General features: G+C 43.2%; 1 protein-coding gene across 2 annotated transcripts in view; it reads right to left on the bottom strand.

The window, feature by feature from the left end:
• Positions 1-17,993, bottom strand: part of TUFT1 (tuftelin 1) — a gene marked incomplete at its 5' end in the record, with an annotated part of 45,543 nt that extends 27,550 nt beyond the window's left edge. Inside the window, one exon of one of the 2 annotated variants that reach the window (XM_079697438.1) lies at positions 17,896-17,993. In XM_079697438.1, coding sequence (XP_079553564.1) covers positions 17,896-17,955 — 60 coding nt within the window. The remainder of the gene's footprint in view (positions 1-17,895) is intronic. The other variant, XM_079697437.1, reaches the window with a different exon arrangement.
• Positions 17,994-18,886: the final 893 nt, after the last annotated feature.

Below are 18,886 nucleotides of genomic sequence, written 5' to 3'. Positions count from 1 at the left end.
TGATATTATTCTAAATGCATACACAGGAAATATTTAAATTAATTATAAATGGGAGAGGGTAAAGGAATGTAAAGGAAGGCAAGGTTTCTATACCTCACTTAAACTGGTAATACTAGAGCAATCACTACAAAGTCTATACAAAGAAATAATACTCAGAAACACTATAAATTAATCAAAATTGAATCCTAAAAAGTGTTCAAGTAACCCACAGAAAGGCAGGGAAAAGAAAACAGAGAAATGAAGAACAGAGAGAACAAACAACAAACAAAAATAAAATAGCAGACTTACCATACCAATAATTACACTAAATGTACATGGTCTAAATACACCAATTAAAAAACAGATTGGCTGGAATTCCCTGGCAGTCCAGTGGTTAGGACTCCACACTTCCACTGCAGGGGGCCCGGATTCAATCCCTGGTTGGGGAACTAAGGTCCCGCAAGCCATGTGGCCACGGCCAAAATAAATAAATAAATAAATAAAATAAAAATAAAAAACAGATGGGCAGAATGGATTAAAAAAAAAACATGACTCATTATATTCTGTCTATAAGAAAGATACTTTAAATATAAAAATATAGGCTGGTTGAAGTAAAAGAATGGGAAAAGATATATCATGCAAATATTAATCAAAGGAATGCAGGAGTGCTGTATTAATATCAGATAATTTAAGCTTTCACTACAAGAATTTAGAAAAAGAACCAAACTCAAAGCAAGCAGGAGGAAGGAGTTAATAAAGATAAGAGCATGAATAAATAAAATTTAACACAGAACAACAATAGAGAAAAACCAATGAAACAAAGAGCAGTTCTTTGAAAAGATCGATGCAAAGCATAACCTCTAGCAAGACTGACAAAGAATAAAAGAGAGAGATATAAATACCAATATCAGGAATGAAATAGGATATTTCTACAGACCCTGCAGGTATTGAAAGTATAAGGTAATACTCTGAAAAACTCTATGAACATAAATTTGACAATTTAGACAAAATGAATCAATTCTTAAAAAAATACAAACTACCACAGTTCATCTAATATGACATAGGTAATATGAATAGCCTTATAACTATTAAGGAAATTAAAGTCATAATTTAAAACTTCTCGGGAGTTCCCTGGTGACCTAGGGGTTAGGATTCCAGGCTTTCACTGCCGTGGCCCGGGTTCAATCCCTGGTGGGGGAACTGAGATCTCACAAACGTGTGGCGAGGCCAAAAAAAAAATTCTCAAGAAGAACTATCCGGGCCCAGATGGCTCCACTGAGAATTCTACCAAATATTTAAAAAATTAACACCAATTCTATTTCTACATCATCTCATCCAGAAAATAAGAGGAGGGAACACCTCCAAATTCATTTCATGAATCTATTCTTATTGTGTGGCACCAAGACCAGACAAAGACAATTTTAAAAAGAAAAAAACAAACACACTACAAACCAACATCTCTCATGAATTCAGAGATTTTACTCTCTAACATTTTGTTAGAACATGGGTAAAAGACATGAAAAGATACTTCACTGAAGAAGATATACAGATGGCAAATAAGCATATGAAAAAGTGTTCAGCATCATTAGTCATCAGGGAAATGCAAATTAAAACCACAGTGAGATACCACTACACACCTATCAGAATGATTAAAACAAAAAATACACCAAATGCTGGCAAGAATGCAGAGAAACTGGATCACTCACACATTGCCTGTGGAAATAAAAAGTGACACAGCCACTCTGAAAAATAGTTTGCAATTTCTTTAAAAACTAAACATACAACTACCATATGACCCAGCAATTATACTCCTGGGCATTTATCCAAAAGAAATGAAGACTTATGTTCACACAAAAACTTGCACACTAATGTTTATAGAAGCTTTATTTGTAATACCCCAAAACTAGAAACAACCCAGATGCCCTTCAGTAGGTGAATGGTTAAACAAACTGTGGTACAGCCATACCATGGAATGCTTACCATTCAGCAATAAAAAGGAACAAATTATTGATGCATGCAACAACAATTTCCAAAGAATTATGCTAAATGAAAGAAGTCAATCACAAAAGGTTACATACTATACGATTCCATTTATGTATTGATAATAGTTTTGAAATAACAAAATTATACAAATGGAGAACAGATTAGGGGTTGCCAGGAATTAAGGAGAAGATGGAGATGGGAAGGAAGTGGGTGTGACTCTAAAAGGGCAACCTGAAGTATCTTTGTGGTGACGGAAATATTCTGTCCCTTGACTGTATTTATGTCACTATCCTGATTGTGACAGTGCACTATGGTTTTGCAAGATGTTACCACTGAGGAATGCTAAGTAAAGGGTACAGAGATCTCTATTATTTCTTATAACTGCATGTGAATCTACAAGTGTCTTTTTTTAAAAAAGTAATACTTCCAGAGATAAAAATTAAAGAATATAATGAAAATAATTACAATCCTGGACTTCCCTGGTGGCACAGTGGTTAAGAATCCGCCTGACAATACAGGGGACATGGGTTCGATCCCTGGTCCGGGAAGATCCCACAGGCTGTGGAGCAATTAAGCCCGTGCGCCACAACTACTGAGCCTGCGCCCTAGACCCTGTGAGCCACAACTACTGAGCCTGAGCTCTAGAGCCCACGTGCCACAACTACTGAGCCCGCAAGCCACAGCTACTGAAACCCATGCGCCTAGAGCCCATGCACCGCAACAAAGAGTAGCCCCCGCTCGCCACAACTAGAGAAAGCCTGCGCACAGCAATGAACTCAATGCAGCAAAAAACAAATTAATTAAATAAATAAATACATTTATTTAAAAAAATTATTATTATAATCCTACTACTCCAAAATAGCCACTCTTAAAATGTTAGTGTATTCCTTATAATTTTTCTATGTATATTTTTGAAAGTCATACTACTATATACAGTTATATACTTACTTTTTTCCCCCTTTAATACTTCATCATTAATTTCCATCACATTAAACATTCTTCAGGGACTTCCCTGGTGGCGCAGTGGTTAAGACTCCGCAATCCCAATGCAGGGGGCCTGGGTTTGATCCCTTATCAGGGAGCTAGATCCCACATGTATGCCGTAACTAAGTGTTTGAATGCTACAACTAAGGAGCCCACGTACCACAACTAAGGAGCCCTTGGGCCACAAATAAGGAGCCCACATGCCACAACTAAGGAGCCCGCCTGCCACAACTAAGACCCAGCACAACCAAATAATAAACATTTAAAAAATAAATAAATAGTCTTCAAAATTTGCTTTTAATGGCTACTAGTATTCCACGAATAGATCAGACTAATTTATTTAGCCTACCCCCCAACCCTAGTATAGGTTCCTATCAACTTTTTGTATTTTATTTTTTATATATTTATTTTTTATTTTAGAAAATATATTATATTTTATTTTGATAGAATGACATGATACACAGCAGTACCTAGATCACCACCAGATTTACTGCCTGGTCCATTACTCCTCAAGCCCAACTTGATTTTCTCTCTTCTTTGCAGAAAAAGAATAGCATTTGGAACAGTTAGACCTTGGCTCAAGCACTGGCTCCAGCTTTTATTTGTTGTGTGTATTAATTTTATTCTCCCTCAGCCTTAGTTTAGTAGTTGCTAAGATGGATAGTACAACATTTAAGTGAGAACACAGTGACTAATACACAGTGAGAACACAGTGACTAATACACAGTGACTAATAGACATACAAAAAAAAATGCCAGTTCCGCAAATTTGACATAATGCTCCTCTTTAAAATATTTTCCATAAGCATATTCCATATGCTTATAGGTTAAAGTAATATGCCTTGTCATGGGAAAAGATGCATATTAACTCCTACTTCACACTATATACAAACATTAATTCCAAGTGGATTGTAGATGTAAATGTGAAAAGCAGAACAATAAAGGTTTTATAGGAGAACATCTTTATGGCCTTGGAAAGGCAAAATTTTTCTTAACCACAGCACAAAAAAATTCTCCCCATAAAAAACTGATACATTGGGCTATATTAAAATTTTGAACTTTTGTTCATCAAAAGACACCACTAAGAGAGTATGACAACCCACAGAGTAGAAGGTATTCACTCTATGACTATCTGACAAAGGATATTCAGAATACATTAAGAATTTCTACAAAACAAAAAGACAAAAAAACAATGTGGCATCCTGGACTGAATCCTGGATCAGAAAAAGGACATTAGTGGAAAAGCTGGTGAAATCCAAATAAAGTCTATAATTTAGTTAATAGTATTGTATCAACATTAATGTCTTAGTTATGACAAATGCACCATGGTTATTAAGATGCTAACATTGGGGGAAATTGGGTGAAGAGTATATGAGTATTATCTTTGCAACTTTTCTGTAAATCTAAAATTATTGCAAAATAAAAAGTATAATTAAAGAAAGGAAGTGGGGAGGGAGGGAACAAGAGAGGGAGAGAGAGTGGTGCCCAACAGAAAAATGGGCAAAAGACTTCAATAGATATATTACATAAGAGGATATCCAAATGTCCAATAAACATATGAAAAGGGTTCCATCTTATTAGTCATCATCATCAAAGAACTAGAAACTAAAACCATAAGGCGATACCACAAACTACTCATCAGAATGACTAAAATGAAAAAAAAAATACCAAGTTTCGGGGGCTGTGGAACAATCAGAACGGATGGTGGGTTTGCGCATTATCACAATCACTTTGGAAGTATCTACCAAAGATGAACACGTGCATACCTTATAACACAGCAATTCCACACCTGGTTATCTACTCAACAGAAATGCATACATACTTTCCCCATAAAAAACATATACTAGAATGTTCATAGTAGCATTTTTCATAATAGCCAAAAGCTAGAAATTACCCAAATGTTTTTGGAGTAGAATGGATAAACTGTGATATACTCATACAACAGAACACTGTACAACAATGAAAAAGAATGAACTAATGTACGTGCAACATGGATGAACTTTACAGAAATGTTAAGCAACGGAAGTCATACACAAAAGTATACTATATGATTCCACTTATATAAAAAGTATAAAAGCAAGCAAAACTAATATATGCTTCAGAAGTCAGGACAATGGTTACCCTTGGGGGTGGAGGGTAGGTAGTGACTAGGAGGGGACAAGAGGGGGCTTCTGGGCTTCCCTGGTGGCGCAATGGTTGAGAGTCCGCCTGCTGATGCAGGGAACACGGGTTCGTGCCCCGGTCCGGGAAGATCCCACATGCCGCGGAGCGGCTGGGCCCGTGAGGCATGGCCGCTGAGCCTGCGCGTCCAGAGCCTGTGCTCCGCAATGGGAGAGGCCACAACAGTGAGAGGCCCGCGTACCGCAAAAAAAAAAAAAAAAAAAGAGGGGGCTTCTGTGGTACTGGTAATGATCTGCTTCTTGATCTGGGTGATGGTTAGAGAAGTGTATCCAGTTTGTGAAAATTACTTGACTGTACATATATGATATATGCACTTTTATGTATGTATGTTATTGTTTAACATACATAAATGTATGCTTTTCTTTAAAAAAGCAAACAAAGAAATTTAAAACGCCTTACTGTAGCATTAAAGTCCCCGTATGATCAGACCTATCACAGTATATATCACATAATGTCTTGACTCCCACCAGTACTGCACCTGTACCCTACATTGGCTATCCCAAACGTTCCTGATCCAATTGCAGGAAGGCATCCAAATCCAAATTTCTATTTCTGTTGATGAGTTTTCCTATGCAATACACACTCCCACCTCCCCACAAGTGTACATGTCGTTTTCTCCTCCAGGGATACGCTTCCCTCCCTTGCCTCCTTGGAGAATTCCCAGTCAACCTTGAAGGCTCAGCTCGAAGGGTCCTACCCTAGCACTCCTTAGTCAGAGCCTGCTCCTGCAACCACTGCACCCTACATATCCTGCACTGTAACACTGGCCCCCTTCCTTCATACTACTTATTCATTCATCTCCCCAATAAAATCATAAGCTCCCTGAAGACCTCGATGGCTTATTTAGTACAGTGCCTTACTTAGAGCAGGCATATCAAAGAATATGTGTTGTGTGAATTTCAGGTAATGTGGTCTGGGATTTTCCCAATTCTCTTTCTTTTGAGAACATTAGACTCCTCAGTTTAGAGAAGCGGTATGGAATACTGGAAAAAAGCAGACATGAAAAGGGGAAAACAAGAAAAAAAAAATGAGCAAAGACCAAGAAAGGCAACACTAAGAAGAAATATAAGTGGCTAATAAATATATGAAAGATGATCAACCTTACCAGTAATCAAGGAAATGCAAATTAAAATAATAATGAGTTATCATTTGGGGGAAATTTCATTAAATTCTGATTTAAAAAGTGTAAGATAAGACACATAGAAGTATGCTCACAGCAGCACTGCTTGCAATGGCAAAACACTGGAAACAACCCAAATGATGCACTGACAAGTAAATGGATGAATATAATCTGGCATATTAGTACAATGAACTACAGCTACATGCTTTGACATGAAGGAATCTCAAAATTAATGTTATGCAAAAAAGTAAGCAGTAGAATATAGATGATACCATGTACACAAAGTTCAAAACATGTCAAACTAAGCAATATATTACTTGAGCATGTAGTAAAAGTATAATAAAAAGCAAGAAAATAAACACAAAATTCACAAATTCTGTGGAGGAAGCAGAGGGGTTATGATCCAGAAAGGACCCCAGGGGGCTTCAAAAGTATTGGTAATTTCTGTTTCTTAACCTGGTTGTTCAATACACCAGGGCCATTTTATTGCTATGCTTTAAAACTTCCCATATAGGGACTTCCCTGGTGGTCCAGTGGTTTAAGACTCCGTACTTCCACTGCAGGGCGCATGGCACGGTTTGATCCCTGGTCATCAGGGAACTAAGATCCCACAGGCCACACGGTGTGGCCAAAAAAAACCCCCAAAAAACAAAACAAAACGAAAAAACTTCCCATATACACAAGAATCCTTTCTTGCTTTTCAGTAAAGCGAGGGAGTTACTTCATGTGAATCCTACAGAAATATCATTTTTATTTTTTAAAATACTTATTTACTTATTTGGTTGCATCGGGTCATAGTTGCAGCACGCGGGATCTTTGTTGCAGCATGCGGGCTCTTTGTTGTGGCGCTCGGGCTCTAGAGCACGCGGGCTCAATAGTTGCAGTGCTCAGGCTCTCTAATTGTGGCGTGCAGGCTCAGTAGTTGTGGCACACTGGCTTAGTTGCCCCGCAGCATGTGGGATCTTAGTTCCCCAACCAGGGATCGAACCCCGGTTCCCTGCGTTGGAAGGCAAATTCTTAACCACTGAACCACCAGGGAAGTCGAGAAATATCATTTTTAGATCAAGTGACTGGCAAATTTTAAAGATACTGATAATACCTAGGGTTGGTGAGGATTCAGGGAAAAAGACTAATCTCCCATGTATATTGTTGGAGATTATAAAAGTATTTTTAGAAACTAATTTGGCGATATTAATAAAGAGTTTGCATATTTTATAAACCCTTTGAGTAATTCCACTTTTACAAATACGGCCTATGAAAATCCATGCACATTTGCCCAAAGATATGTGTGTAAAACTGTTGACTGCAATACTCTTTACAATAGTTAAAGACGTGGAAACAGCATAAATATTCTTGAGTAAGTGAGTGTGTGAGTCAAGTATGGTAACATCCACACCATGAAATACTACACTGCTGATAAATAAACCTCTATAAATTGACAGGAAAAGACCTCCAAGACATATTAAGTGAAAAAAAAGCAAGTCACAAATTCATTCATAAAATATGACTTCTTATTTATTTGAGTACATACATATGTTCATAGTATTGGTAATTGCCGGTTCTTAACAAAGCAATTACTACATGCTGAGCCCTACTGGGTGCTAAGTGCTTTACATGTATTAACTCATTTAATCCTCACAACACAACTATATGGTAGGTATAAATTCCCATTTTATAGACAAGAAAACTGAGGCACAGACGTTAAGTATCTTGCCCAAGGGCATATAACTAGTAAGGAGCAGAGCCAGGATTCAAACCCAGGCCCTGTGGCTCCAGAGTCTGTGCTCCTACCCACCATGCCACGTTGGCATTTCTTGAAAGTAAGCACAACAGAAAAGCACTGAATTCATATACACTAAGCTAGAGAAAGTCAAGGGAGTCAAGGGACTTTCAGTCCATATACTTCTATAGTGTTTTAAACTTCTGCAACAAAAATGTATTTGTGTGACATTCCTATAATAAAATATATAAAATAAAGAGAAGGAAAGAAAAAGTACTAAACTTAGAGGTGGGATCTGAGTCCGACCCCTACTAATCCTTGAGCAAATCATTTTATTTCTCTGGGCAATTTTCCACCTACAAAATGGGGGTAATAATACCTACCTTGCCTACACTTTATGCAGGGTAGGTACATGTATAGGAACAGTGTGAAAGTGCTTTGCAAACCATAAATCACTTCACAAAAGTAAGGCAGCATTAACTTTCCCAAGGAGTTCTGGAAAGACTGCAAGGGAGGAGAGGAGGTGAGACAAACTGTCTAAAAGAAGCCTGTGAATAAATCTAGGGTTCTCTCTGGCACCTCATCCTCTAGAACCAGAGGATCCAGTCTGTAAGGCCACAGACTTCACCCCACAACCCCAAACCATAGCCAAGAAGGAAAACCCAGGCCCCTCTCTGCTTGGTGCCATTGGTTGTTTTCTGGGGCTGGAGTGACCCCAAGGCTGCGAGCAGGCTCCAGGGAGCTTTAGGGATACCCCAAGAGGTCTAGCAGGGTGGTCCCCACTGGGTACTCTCTGAACAGCAAGATAGGAAGGGGAGCCATCTTCTCTAAGGAAAAAGGAACAGAGCTAATCACAAGGTAAGCAGTCTCTAACCTCATAAACATTCTTGGGGAGAAGCCCAGCCACCTCCAAATTATAGGTAGCTTCTCCACTCTGTTCAAACAAATCTCCAGCTGTGACTCACTCCTCAGAGCGGGGAGGGGGTAAACACATAGCTGAGGGCTTAGAGAGCAAGACGCTAAGGAGGAGTGACACGGAGATATATCAGGGAGGCCCCAGAGGTTCTCACATCACTGGCTCATGTGAATAAGGGAAAGATCTATGGAAAAATACGTTTCCCCAGCTCCCACTCCCCAGGCTGCTATGAGGGCCATGAGGACTGGATGGCAGGTGAGGATCAAGGGACTCCAAGAAGGAAGTAAGGGAAGTGGAAGATTGCCCCTGAGCTGCAAACCAGCATCCTTAATTTATCCTCTCCCTATAACCCACTCCTCCACCATTTTGTCCCTTAATCCTGTTCCCTGTTCCCACCGGGAATGTACATGGTCTCTCAAGCTGCTACAGCAGCAGCCACCTCAATTTCCCCCTTCTGAGAAATGGGAATAGCCAGCACCTTGAAACAATGGTTCCCAAGAGGTCAGGATGAGGAGAGCCCCAATAAAGTCAAAGAGGCCAGAGGCAGTGGTTGGGGGATGACCCTCTCTTGGCTGAGACTCCTAACCCACTCAGCTCACAGATCTCAGGTACCCTTGGTCCTGCCTTTTGCAGGGCTCTCTAGGTCAGAAGTGGCGCTTTGTTGGGGATGGCACAAAGAATCAGTCCTGCTACTCCCCACAGATCAACCAACAGAACAGGTATTTGCTTTTTGTCTGGCTACCCGCCCAGATGCATGGGCTGGACAAGCTCTATGTAGAGGGCTGACCAGGGTGACTGGGAGGTGAAATGAGAAAAAGGGATTTAGGGTGGCACCCTAAATGGGGCAGCCTTTCTCATTCCCTGGATCTCTAGCACAGGGAAATACCAGGGCCTGGAAGTGAGAGTGTGTACATAGAGGGAGGTGGGCTCCTGAACTCTCCACTCTGAGGAAGACACCCTTTTGCTCAGCCAATCTCCCTTCACGAAACCCACCTAGTGCCCAGCCAGCCTGGAATTCCCAGTTCCCCAGCACCCTCTCCCCTCTCTAGTCTCTGATTACCTTGCTTTGTGATTTTTGCTTCTTTGCCTCCAGGTCCTAGAAGACCATTTCCTCTTCTTTCCCCTGTATTTTCTTCTCCTCTTCCGCCCCTACTGGCTAGGCTTAAATCTGGGCCAACAGCCTCCCTGGCGCATACCTGTTCCCTCAACCAAACCTCCCCACCCCTAGGAGACAAAGGTGTTTCACAAGACTCTGCATCATGACCCAAAGAGGCACATACCACAATTACCAGCAGGCGAGGAAGCCTCTCCCACCTGCTCTGAGCACGCGTGTGTGGAACCAAAACCATCTGCGTGCACACACCGCCCCACTACTCCCACCCGGGAGAAATATGGGCAAACTTTGGCACCCAAAGCCTGGTGACTGGGTAAGCCTCCTCACCCAGATCCTCCCACAGAGCCCAGGATTCCCCAAATTCCTGGCAGGCTTGGAGACATTAGCTGTAGTGTTCCTGAAGGTGAGAACTTGGCAATGAATGGGGGAGATGGAATGGGGTGAGGAGGAATTTATGGGCTGAGCTTGAGGCAGGTCTCATGAGTGGAAGGAACAGGTAGTCACCAAGCTTGAATGGTTCCTCTGCCCAGGAGTTTCTTCCCCACCCAGCTGTCACAGAGCCAGGGCTTCCACCATTTTAGAATTCATTCATTCCTTTGGAGTAAGCATCAATGACTCCAGATGAATCCCCTTTTAAAATGCAAATATTCTCACCCAGCAATTCCAATCCTAGGTATTTCTTTCCAAGAGAAAGTAAAATGTAAGTCCACATAAAAACTTGTAAACAAATGTTCAGAGCAGCATTATTCACAATAGACAAAAAGAAGAAACCACCCACTAATAAGGACCTACTGTCGAGCATAGGGAACTCTACTCAATACTCTGTAATGGGCTACATGGGAAAAGAATCTAAAACGAGTGGATATACATATATGTATAACTGATTCACTTTGCTGTACACCTGAAACTAACACAACATTGTAAATCAACTATACACCAATAAAAATTTTTAAAAAAAGAAGAAGCATCCCCAAAGTCCACTAACATTTATTCACGATGAACATGTCATAATATATCCATACAATGGAGTATTATTCAGCCATAAGAAGGAATGAAATACTGATTCATGTTACAACATGGATCAACCTTAAAAGCATGCTAATTGAAGGAAGCCAGTCACAAAGGATCACATGTTATATGATTACTTTTAGATAAAATATCTAGAATAAGCAAATCATAGAGAAAGGAAGTAGACTGGTGGGATTGGGGGGGGTGTTGGAAGAAAACAGGGAGTGACTGCTAATGGGTCAGGATTTCTTTATGGGGTGATGAAAGTATTCTAAAATCAGTTGTCCTGATGACTATACAACTGTGAATATACTAAAACCAATGAACTGTATACTTTAAGTGGGTGATATGTACAGTATGTGAATTATATCTCAATAAAGCTGTTATAAAAAGAAAATGAGGCCCACAGTAAGCCTTCAGTAAATTACAGCTTTAGTTTAAAAAAAAAAGTCGGGCTCAGGAAAGACTTGGCCTCAGGAAAGACTTGGCATGTAACTAATGCAGCTTCTGAGGTCCTAAAGGAATGACACCTATTCCAGGGTAAAGACAAAGGTTCAGACTGCAACTGACATAAAATTTCAAATCCACTCAGGCATTGAGAGAACCTCTCTGGCCTAGACTGACCAACATAAAAAAAGTAGAGAGGACTGGTGGCGGGCGGGGGAGGGGAGAGCAAATATTCTAAGGAAGGGTAACACTGATAGGATACTTAAAGGGAATCACTTTATCAGAGTCCAGTGCATCATGGGATACCAGCTGCCTTGGCCATGATTTCAGAAAAAAGAGGAGGAGGAAAGGAGCCCAGAGTGGGATGCTAAAATATGAACCCTGACTATCACTCTAAGACAGTCCTGGCTGAGTTGGGACTAGCAAAGGTTACGCAGGTCTTTACTCTGGGTCTACCTATAGGTCCCTTCTAATCCTCAAGACCCTCCACTGGCAGAGGAAAGGGGAAAGGAACATGTAAGAGCAAACATCAACATAATGAGAAGGAGCAAACCTTGACCAGACCACAGAGTTCCCAGACTCTTTCTCCATCCCTTGACCGGGGGAAGATAAAACACTCTAGCCAGTAAGTAACAGAAAATAACAACTAACATCTAAGCACCTACCATGTGCCAGGCATTGTGCTTAAGGTTTCATATGCATTCTTCACAACAACCTTATGAGAAGGGTGCAATTATTATCCCCATTTTAAGGAGGAGGAAACTGAGACCGAAGAGATAAAGTAATTTACCAAAGTGATCTTGGGCAAAGCAAACACTGAAGCCCTGACTCTAGTCCACTGGGTCAGATACCCAGAACCAAGCTCTTAACCACAATGTTATTAATAGAATCATAGTTTAGTCAAAAATTGTAATATACCAAAAATGGGCAGAAGACCTAAACAGACATTTCTCCAAAGTAGACATACCGATTACCAACAAACACATGAAAAGATGCTCAACATCACTAATCATTAGAGAAACGCAAATCAAAACCACAATGAGGTATCACCTCACACCGGTCAGAATGGTCATCATCAAAAAAATTACAAACGAGGGCTTCCCTGGTGGCGCAGTGGTTGAGAGTCCGCCTGCCGATGCAGGGGACATGGGTTCGTGCCCCGGTCCGGGAAGGTCCCACATGCCACGGAGCGGCTAGGCCCGTGAGCCATGGTCGCTGAGCCTGCGCGTCCGGAGCCTGTGCTCCGCAACGGGAGAGGCCACAACAGTGAGAGGCCCGCATACCGCAAAAAAAAATTTACAAACAATAAATGCTGGAGACGGTATGGAGAAAAGGGAACCCTCCTGCACTGGGGTGGGAATGTAAATTGCTGCAGCCACTATGGAGAACAGTATGGAGGTTCCTTAAAAAACTAAAAACAGAACTACCATATGACCCAGCAATCACACTACTGGGCATATGCCCTGAGAAAACAGTAATTCAAAAAGATACATGTACCCCAATGTTCACTGCAGCACTATTTACAATAGCCAGGACATGGAAGCAGCCTAAATGTCCATTGACAGATGAATGGATAAAGAAGATGTGGCATATATGCAATGGAATATTACTCAGCCATAAAAAGGAATAAAACTGAGTTATTTGTAATGAGGTGGATGGACCTAGAGTCCATACAGAGTGAAGTAAGTCAGAAAGAGAAAAACAAATACCGTATGCTAACGCACATGTATGGAATCTAAAAAAACGGTAATGATGAACCTAGTGGCAGGGAAGTAATAAAGATGCAGACGTAGAGAATGGACTTGAGGACACAGGGGGAAAGGGGAAGCTGGGATGAAGTGAGAGAATAGCATTGACATATATACACTACCAAATGTAAACTAGACAGCTAGTGGGAAGCCACCGCATAGCACAGGGAGATCAGCTTGGGGCTCTGTGACCACCCAGAGGGGTGGGATAGGAAGAGTGGGAGGGAGGCTCAAGAGGGAGGACATATGGGGATATATGTATTCATATAGCTGATTCACTTTGTTATAAAGCAGAAACTAACACAGCATTGTAAAGCAGTTATACTCCAATAATGATATAAAAAAATTGTGACATAATTTCTTTGGGAAGATGAGAGAAGGAAAGGGGAGCATGTAAGGAGTGGGAGTATAAACCTTCCTATAATTCCTACAATAGGAAGTCAATGATGTCTAAAACTGATAAATCATAAGCATGCTATTTAGAAACATGGCAGGGCTTCCCTGGTGGCGCTAATGGTTGAGAGTCCGCCTGCCGATGCAGGGAACGTGGGTTCGTGCCCCGGTCCGGGAAGATCCCACATGCCGCGGAGTGGCTGGGCCCGTGAGCCATGGCCGCTGGGCCTGTGCATCCGGAGCCTGTGCTCCGCAACGGGAGAAGCCACAACAGTGAGAGGCCCGCGTACCGCAAAAAAAAAAGAAACATGGCAGTAAACACTAGAAAGAGCTAAAAGAGTTAAAAGTGGTAACTTCCATGGGGCAGGCCTTGGGTAGGGAACTGCTTACAATTTTCTTTTAAAGGCCTTTTGATATTAATAGATCTTTTTAAAATCATACACATATATTCCTTTGATAAAAAATGATTAAAAAGGAAAAAGAAAGAGAATCAGAGATCATGCAAATCAAAGTCTACTGTTGCTCTTGCCACAGTTTCCATCCTCCTCCACTGATAACAGCACTTGAGTTTGGCTTTGGAGAATCTCCCTCCTTCACTGGGCAATGTGGTGGGCCTGTCAATCAAGGAACCCCAACATGCCCTGGCCAAGGGGGGGAAGGGGCCAGTGACACCCTCTTGGAATCCTGAGAAGAATGGCAAAAAGACCTAAAACAGCTGGAAACACTTCACCCGGAAGCAGAAACCCTCCATTAGTACCTTCCACTTACCCAGGCCCCAGGACTCCCTTGGTTCGGACTTTTTAAGCTCTCCCTTAAATCCTCTGAGTTGCCCATTTCCGTCTAATAAATTCCTCTTTTGCTTAAGTTAGCTGGAGCCACTCTCTGTTGCTTATAATAAGGGAACTTAATGGGAATGTCTAAAAAAAATGAGTTTGAGGTTAATCTGTGCTTTTATTTGCCAGTGTAACTTACTACAGTGGCTTGCAAACTTTTTTGACCTAAAAAATACATTTTACATCACTATCAAATAAACACACACACATATATACAGATATAACTGAAACAAAAGTTTTGCCAAAATGTCTACCCTAACACTCTGAGAGTGTTAATTCTATTTCTTTTTTTAAGACTTTATTGTTTTTAGAGCAGTTTTAGGTTTACAACAAAATTAGCAGAAAGGTACAGAAATTTCTCATATACCTCCCCACACACATGCATAGCCATTATCAATATCATTCACCAGATGGTACTTTTTAACCAAAGATGAACATACATTGATACATCGTAATCACCCAACATCCACAGATCACCTTAGGGTTCACTCTAATGAAGTGAATGGTGCTGCACATTCTATGGGTTTGGACAAAGGTATAATGACATATATCCATCATTATAATATCATACAAAGCATTTTCACTGCCCTAAAAAAACTTCTGTACTCTGTGTATTCATCTCCCCTCTCCCCCCAGACTCCTGGCATCCATTGATCTTGTTACTGTCTCCATAGTTTTACCTTTTCCAGAATGGCATATAGTTGAAATCTCTTTCTTTCTTTTTGAAAAGAGAGTTCAAAGCCTTTATGCCTATAAGACCACTCATGGCCCACCCATGCATGGACTAGACAGGATCTAAAAGGCAAACTCTTCTAATACTGCAACTTTTCATCTAATATTGAGCCCTGTCCCACTGGTCCTGCCCAGTGGAGGTACAGGGGGACACCTGTAGGGTATTTGTTCATAGGAAGGCCACAAGTTTTGTGCCCTTTGTTACAATGATTCCTGTTGGGTGTGTTGTAAACAGAGGAACCATTTCTTCCGGCTTCCTGCTCTGAGCACATCTATTTCTTTTTTAACGCTGGTTCTGACCCACTAAGTTGATCTCAGTGATTATGTGATTATGATCAGCAGATTGAAAAAAAAACACTGGCTCCCTGTACCTGCCGCATCTACCTCCAACAATAAAAGCAACCCAGAGAATGCATTAGCCATATTTCCATGTCCATGTGTAGTGCACTGAGGCATATGGCCTGGCTGGTGGAGAAATACCAACACAGTCCAAGGGTCCTGACATTCACTAGGACACACCAGGCAGTTAAACTGTCTACACTGCGGACACCAGAAGAAACATCTGTTCGTTTATTTATTCACTCACTCACTTTACACATGCACTGAGCACTCCTTCAATGGTGTGAATATACAAGAGGTTCCTGGACACTGTCCAGAGCCATAAATTCTATACGCAGGATGGCTCAGAGGACAGGAATCCAGGAAAAAGCTTGTCTCCTGACTGATCGATTGTTTACAATCTCCTCCCCTACCTTAAGAGCTCAGGAATGTCTCTTAACACCAGATCTCAGCAACAGTTATGTCATTCCCACCTTTGATGTCAAATAACTCTCAAGCCCAGCCTAGAAAGAAGGAATAAAAGGGAATTTCTGTCTCCCCCTCATTCTAGAGGTCTCTGATAAGCTTCAAACTAATCTATGGCTGGAGATTGTCTGAATTCCTTGCTATTTTTCAATCCACTATTTTCCCCCCCCGCCAGACAAGCAGCAAAACATCAAGGGATGGAAGAGAGTGTCAATTCATTCTCAACATTGCCAATGCCTTAGACTTAAGACTTTTCTGGATCTCTTTTCTACAGCAAGCAAAAAGAAGCGCAAACACCCCTCTCCTTTATTTTCCTCATACCCCGTTCCCTGCCTCAACCATCCCAAAACAGTGAGCAAGCTCATGGAGTAGGACTTGGGGCTGACACAATAGAGGATGGATTTTTTCCATCTACTGAAGATGAGGGATGGAGGTATTGGGGGTTGGGCAGTAGCAAGACCTGAATTGTAATGTGGTGGAAACTCTCACAGCCTGGGCGGAAACAGAGAGGGGACTGTGAACAGAATTAAGTGATCATCTATACCCTAAACTTGAAATGAGAAACTATTCAACAAATATTCTTTGAAGAGCCATAATTCAGGTGCACATGGGTTAGCTCTATCTCAAGGTCATGCTGAGAGAGGAAGAGGGGAAGGGAATCAGAATCGGAGTGGAGGGGCTTCCCTGGTGGCGCAGTGGTTGAGAGTCTGCCTGCCGATGCAGGGGACACGGGTTCGTGCCCGGGTCCGGGAAGATCCCACATGCCGCGGAGCGGCTGGGCCCGTGAGCCAAGGCCACTGAGCCTGCGCGTCCGGAGCCTGTTGCTCCGCAACAGGAGAGGCCACAACAGTGAGAGGCCCGCGTACCGCAAAAAAAAAAAGAATCGGAGTGGAGTGGGGAAAAGGGAGGCATACAAACGCCCCATCACCCATTCTGGGTTAAGTTCCCCAGCAGACCTAGAAAGACTCAGCCACAAGTTACCCTCCTCTGCCTCCGGAGAGGAAGCATCATACGGTCTGCTGGGGTGGGGAGGAGACCAGGTACTGGGAGCCAAGGGAGTGAAGGGAGCTGGGCAGATCGGTTACCACTGGAGCAGACGGGTGAGCACTCCTCTCTCTTCCACTCTCACTCCGTCCAGAAGCTCTCGCGTAAGTCACTTCCCTCCCCTTCTCAGCCCAGGTTCTGGCATCCCCTCCATCCACTTGCCCCGGGCTTGAAGGCTGGAGACGGAAGCAAAACCAACAACACGTCTCAGGAAGCTATCGGTTGGCCGATGGGGGGAGGGGAGCAGGAGACCCTCCATGGGGGAAAGAGGAGAAATCCTCTTTCAGCAGAGAGGTGACCCCCAAGCAGACAGCCCTACCCCCCCCTAGCGAAAGGTAAGAGTCCCTGGCCAATCTCAGCGTACCTGGAGTTCTACCGCCCCCACCCTCCAGTCCAAGCCCTAGGATTTCACTCTCTACCCTTTGTCTTGCTTTTGCTCACCCAAAGCCCCATGAAGTTCTTTGAAGGGCCCCAGAGGTCACCAGGACCCACAGAAAAGCCTAATCCCCCTCGTTGGGAACCAAAGTCCAAAAGAGCACAGGGATCCCGTCCCTGGAGCTCATTCTCCTACGACGCAATCTAGCAGCGCACAGGACGCCTGAGCAGCGCGCACCCGGAGACCCGCGCTCAGTTCCGGGCAGGAGCCGCAGTGTCCTCCCAAAGGACAGGGACGCCCCTTGTCCTCGAGCCTCAAAACAGTCTTCATCCCGCAACTCCCCAGGATTCCACCGCCCGCCGAGAAGTGGCAGAAAGAGAAGCGCCGCGAGGAGCTGACCGCACCGAGCGCTGCACCAGGTGATGTCAGAGAACTCCTCGCTGGACACTGGAAGGGCGGAATTAGAAACCGAGAATACCGCGCGAGGGGAGGCGGTGCGGACGCTTTTTCTTACCGCGGTCTGCCCTTCCGGGTGCACATCCACCAATGTACACCAGCTATGCGTCCCGTTCATCTTCTACTGGGGTCGCAGCTGGGACCCCAACCTTGGGCCCTGCGGTCCGGCTTCTCCTAGACTGGCGCGCGCCGAACCTTCCCTTGTATAGGCGCGTCACGGGCGGAGGCACGATAGGACACGCCCCTAGGACGCCGTTCGCCAACGAGCGAGCAAAGGGATGAAGTGGGCGTGGCCTAGACATTTCAGGGCACGCCCGTCTGCGCTCTCTCAGACTTACCTAAAGGTGGGGCTTGGGAGCTGCTTAACTGAAGTTTTGCCTAGCGTTATGTATGGTTGTACCTCAAACATTAGTCTTGCCCTCTCCTTTCAACTCCAAGACCAGTATTGGTGCCCCTAGAGGATGAGGAGTTCGAAAAAAGCTTCCATACATTCTCCTCTCCCTATATATAGGCCAGCCTGTAGGCTTTGTGGAGCTATGCAAACATTTCCTCCACTGTACAGGCTCCCAAGACCAGCTCACTCAGACTGGCCTAAGCCAGTCTGGCAGGTGCCCTTCCCTGGCAGGAAGCCCAGGCCAAAGGCAAAGCTAGCTTGGCTCTGGGTGGGGCTTGTTTTGCAGAAGCTGTTATACCAAAGCTGCCCTTATATGGATGGCAGAGGTGGGACACATTGCCTTAAAAGGAATGTGCATTCTTGAGAAGGGACGAACCTCAACTTCTCCAGTGGCATTTGCTCTCTAAGCCCAGGTTAGCATCTTAAGGGCCTAGAATAGAGGATGTCCAAGCAGGACCTTGGAACCTCTTCCAGCCCAACTGCTCTCAGCAGGTGGCTTCTCCACTGGGCTATGGTCCATATGGACACCAGACAAGAAGAGGTCTGACCCACTCTTGAGTGGGCAGAACCCCTAAATCTGGCAATAGGCTCTGGTGAACAGCTAGCTCCCTCTCCAAGGCAACACAAGGGCAGGGATGACAGAAACTTCCCCACC

This window comes from Hyperoodon ampullatus, assembly GCF_949752795.1.
Source record: "Hyperoodon ampullatus genome assembly, chromosome: 2".
Lineage (NCBI taxonomy): Eukaryota > Metazoa > Chordata > Mammalia > Artiodactyla > Ziphiidae > Hyperoodon > Hyperoodon ampullatus.
The sequence above is the reverse complement of the archived record's forward strand: the minus strand, read 5'-3'. Positions and strand labels throughout refer to the sequence as shown.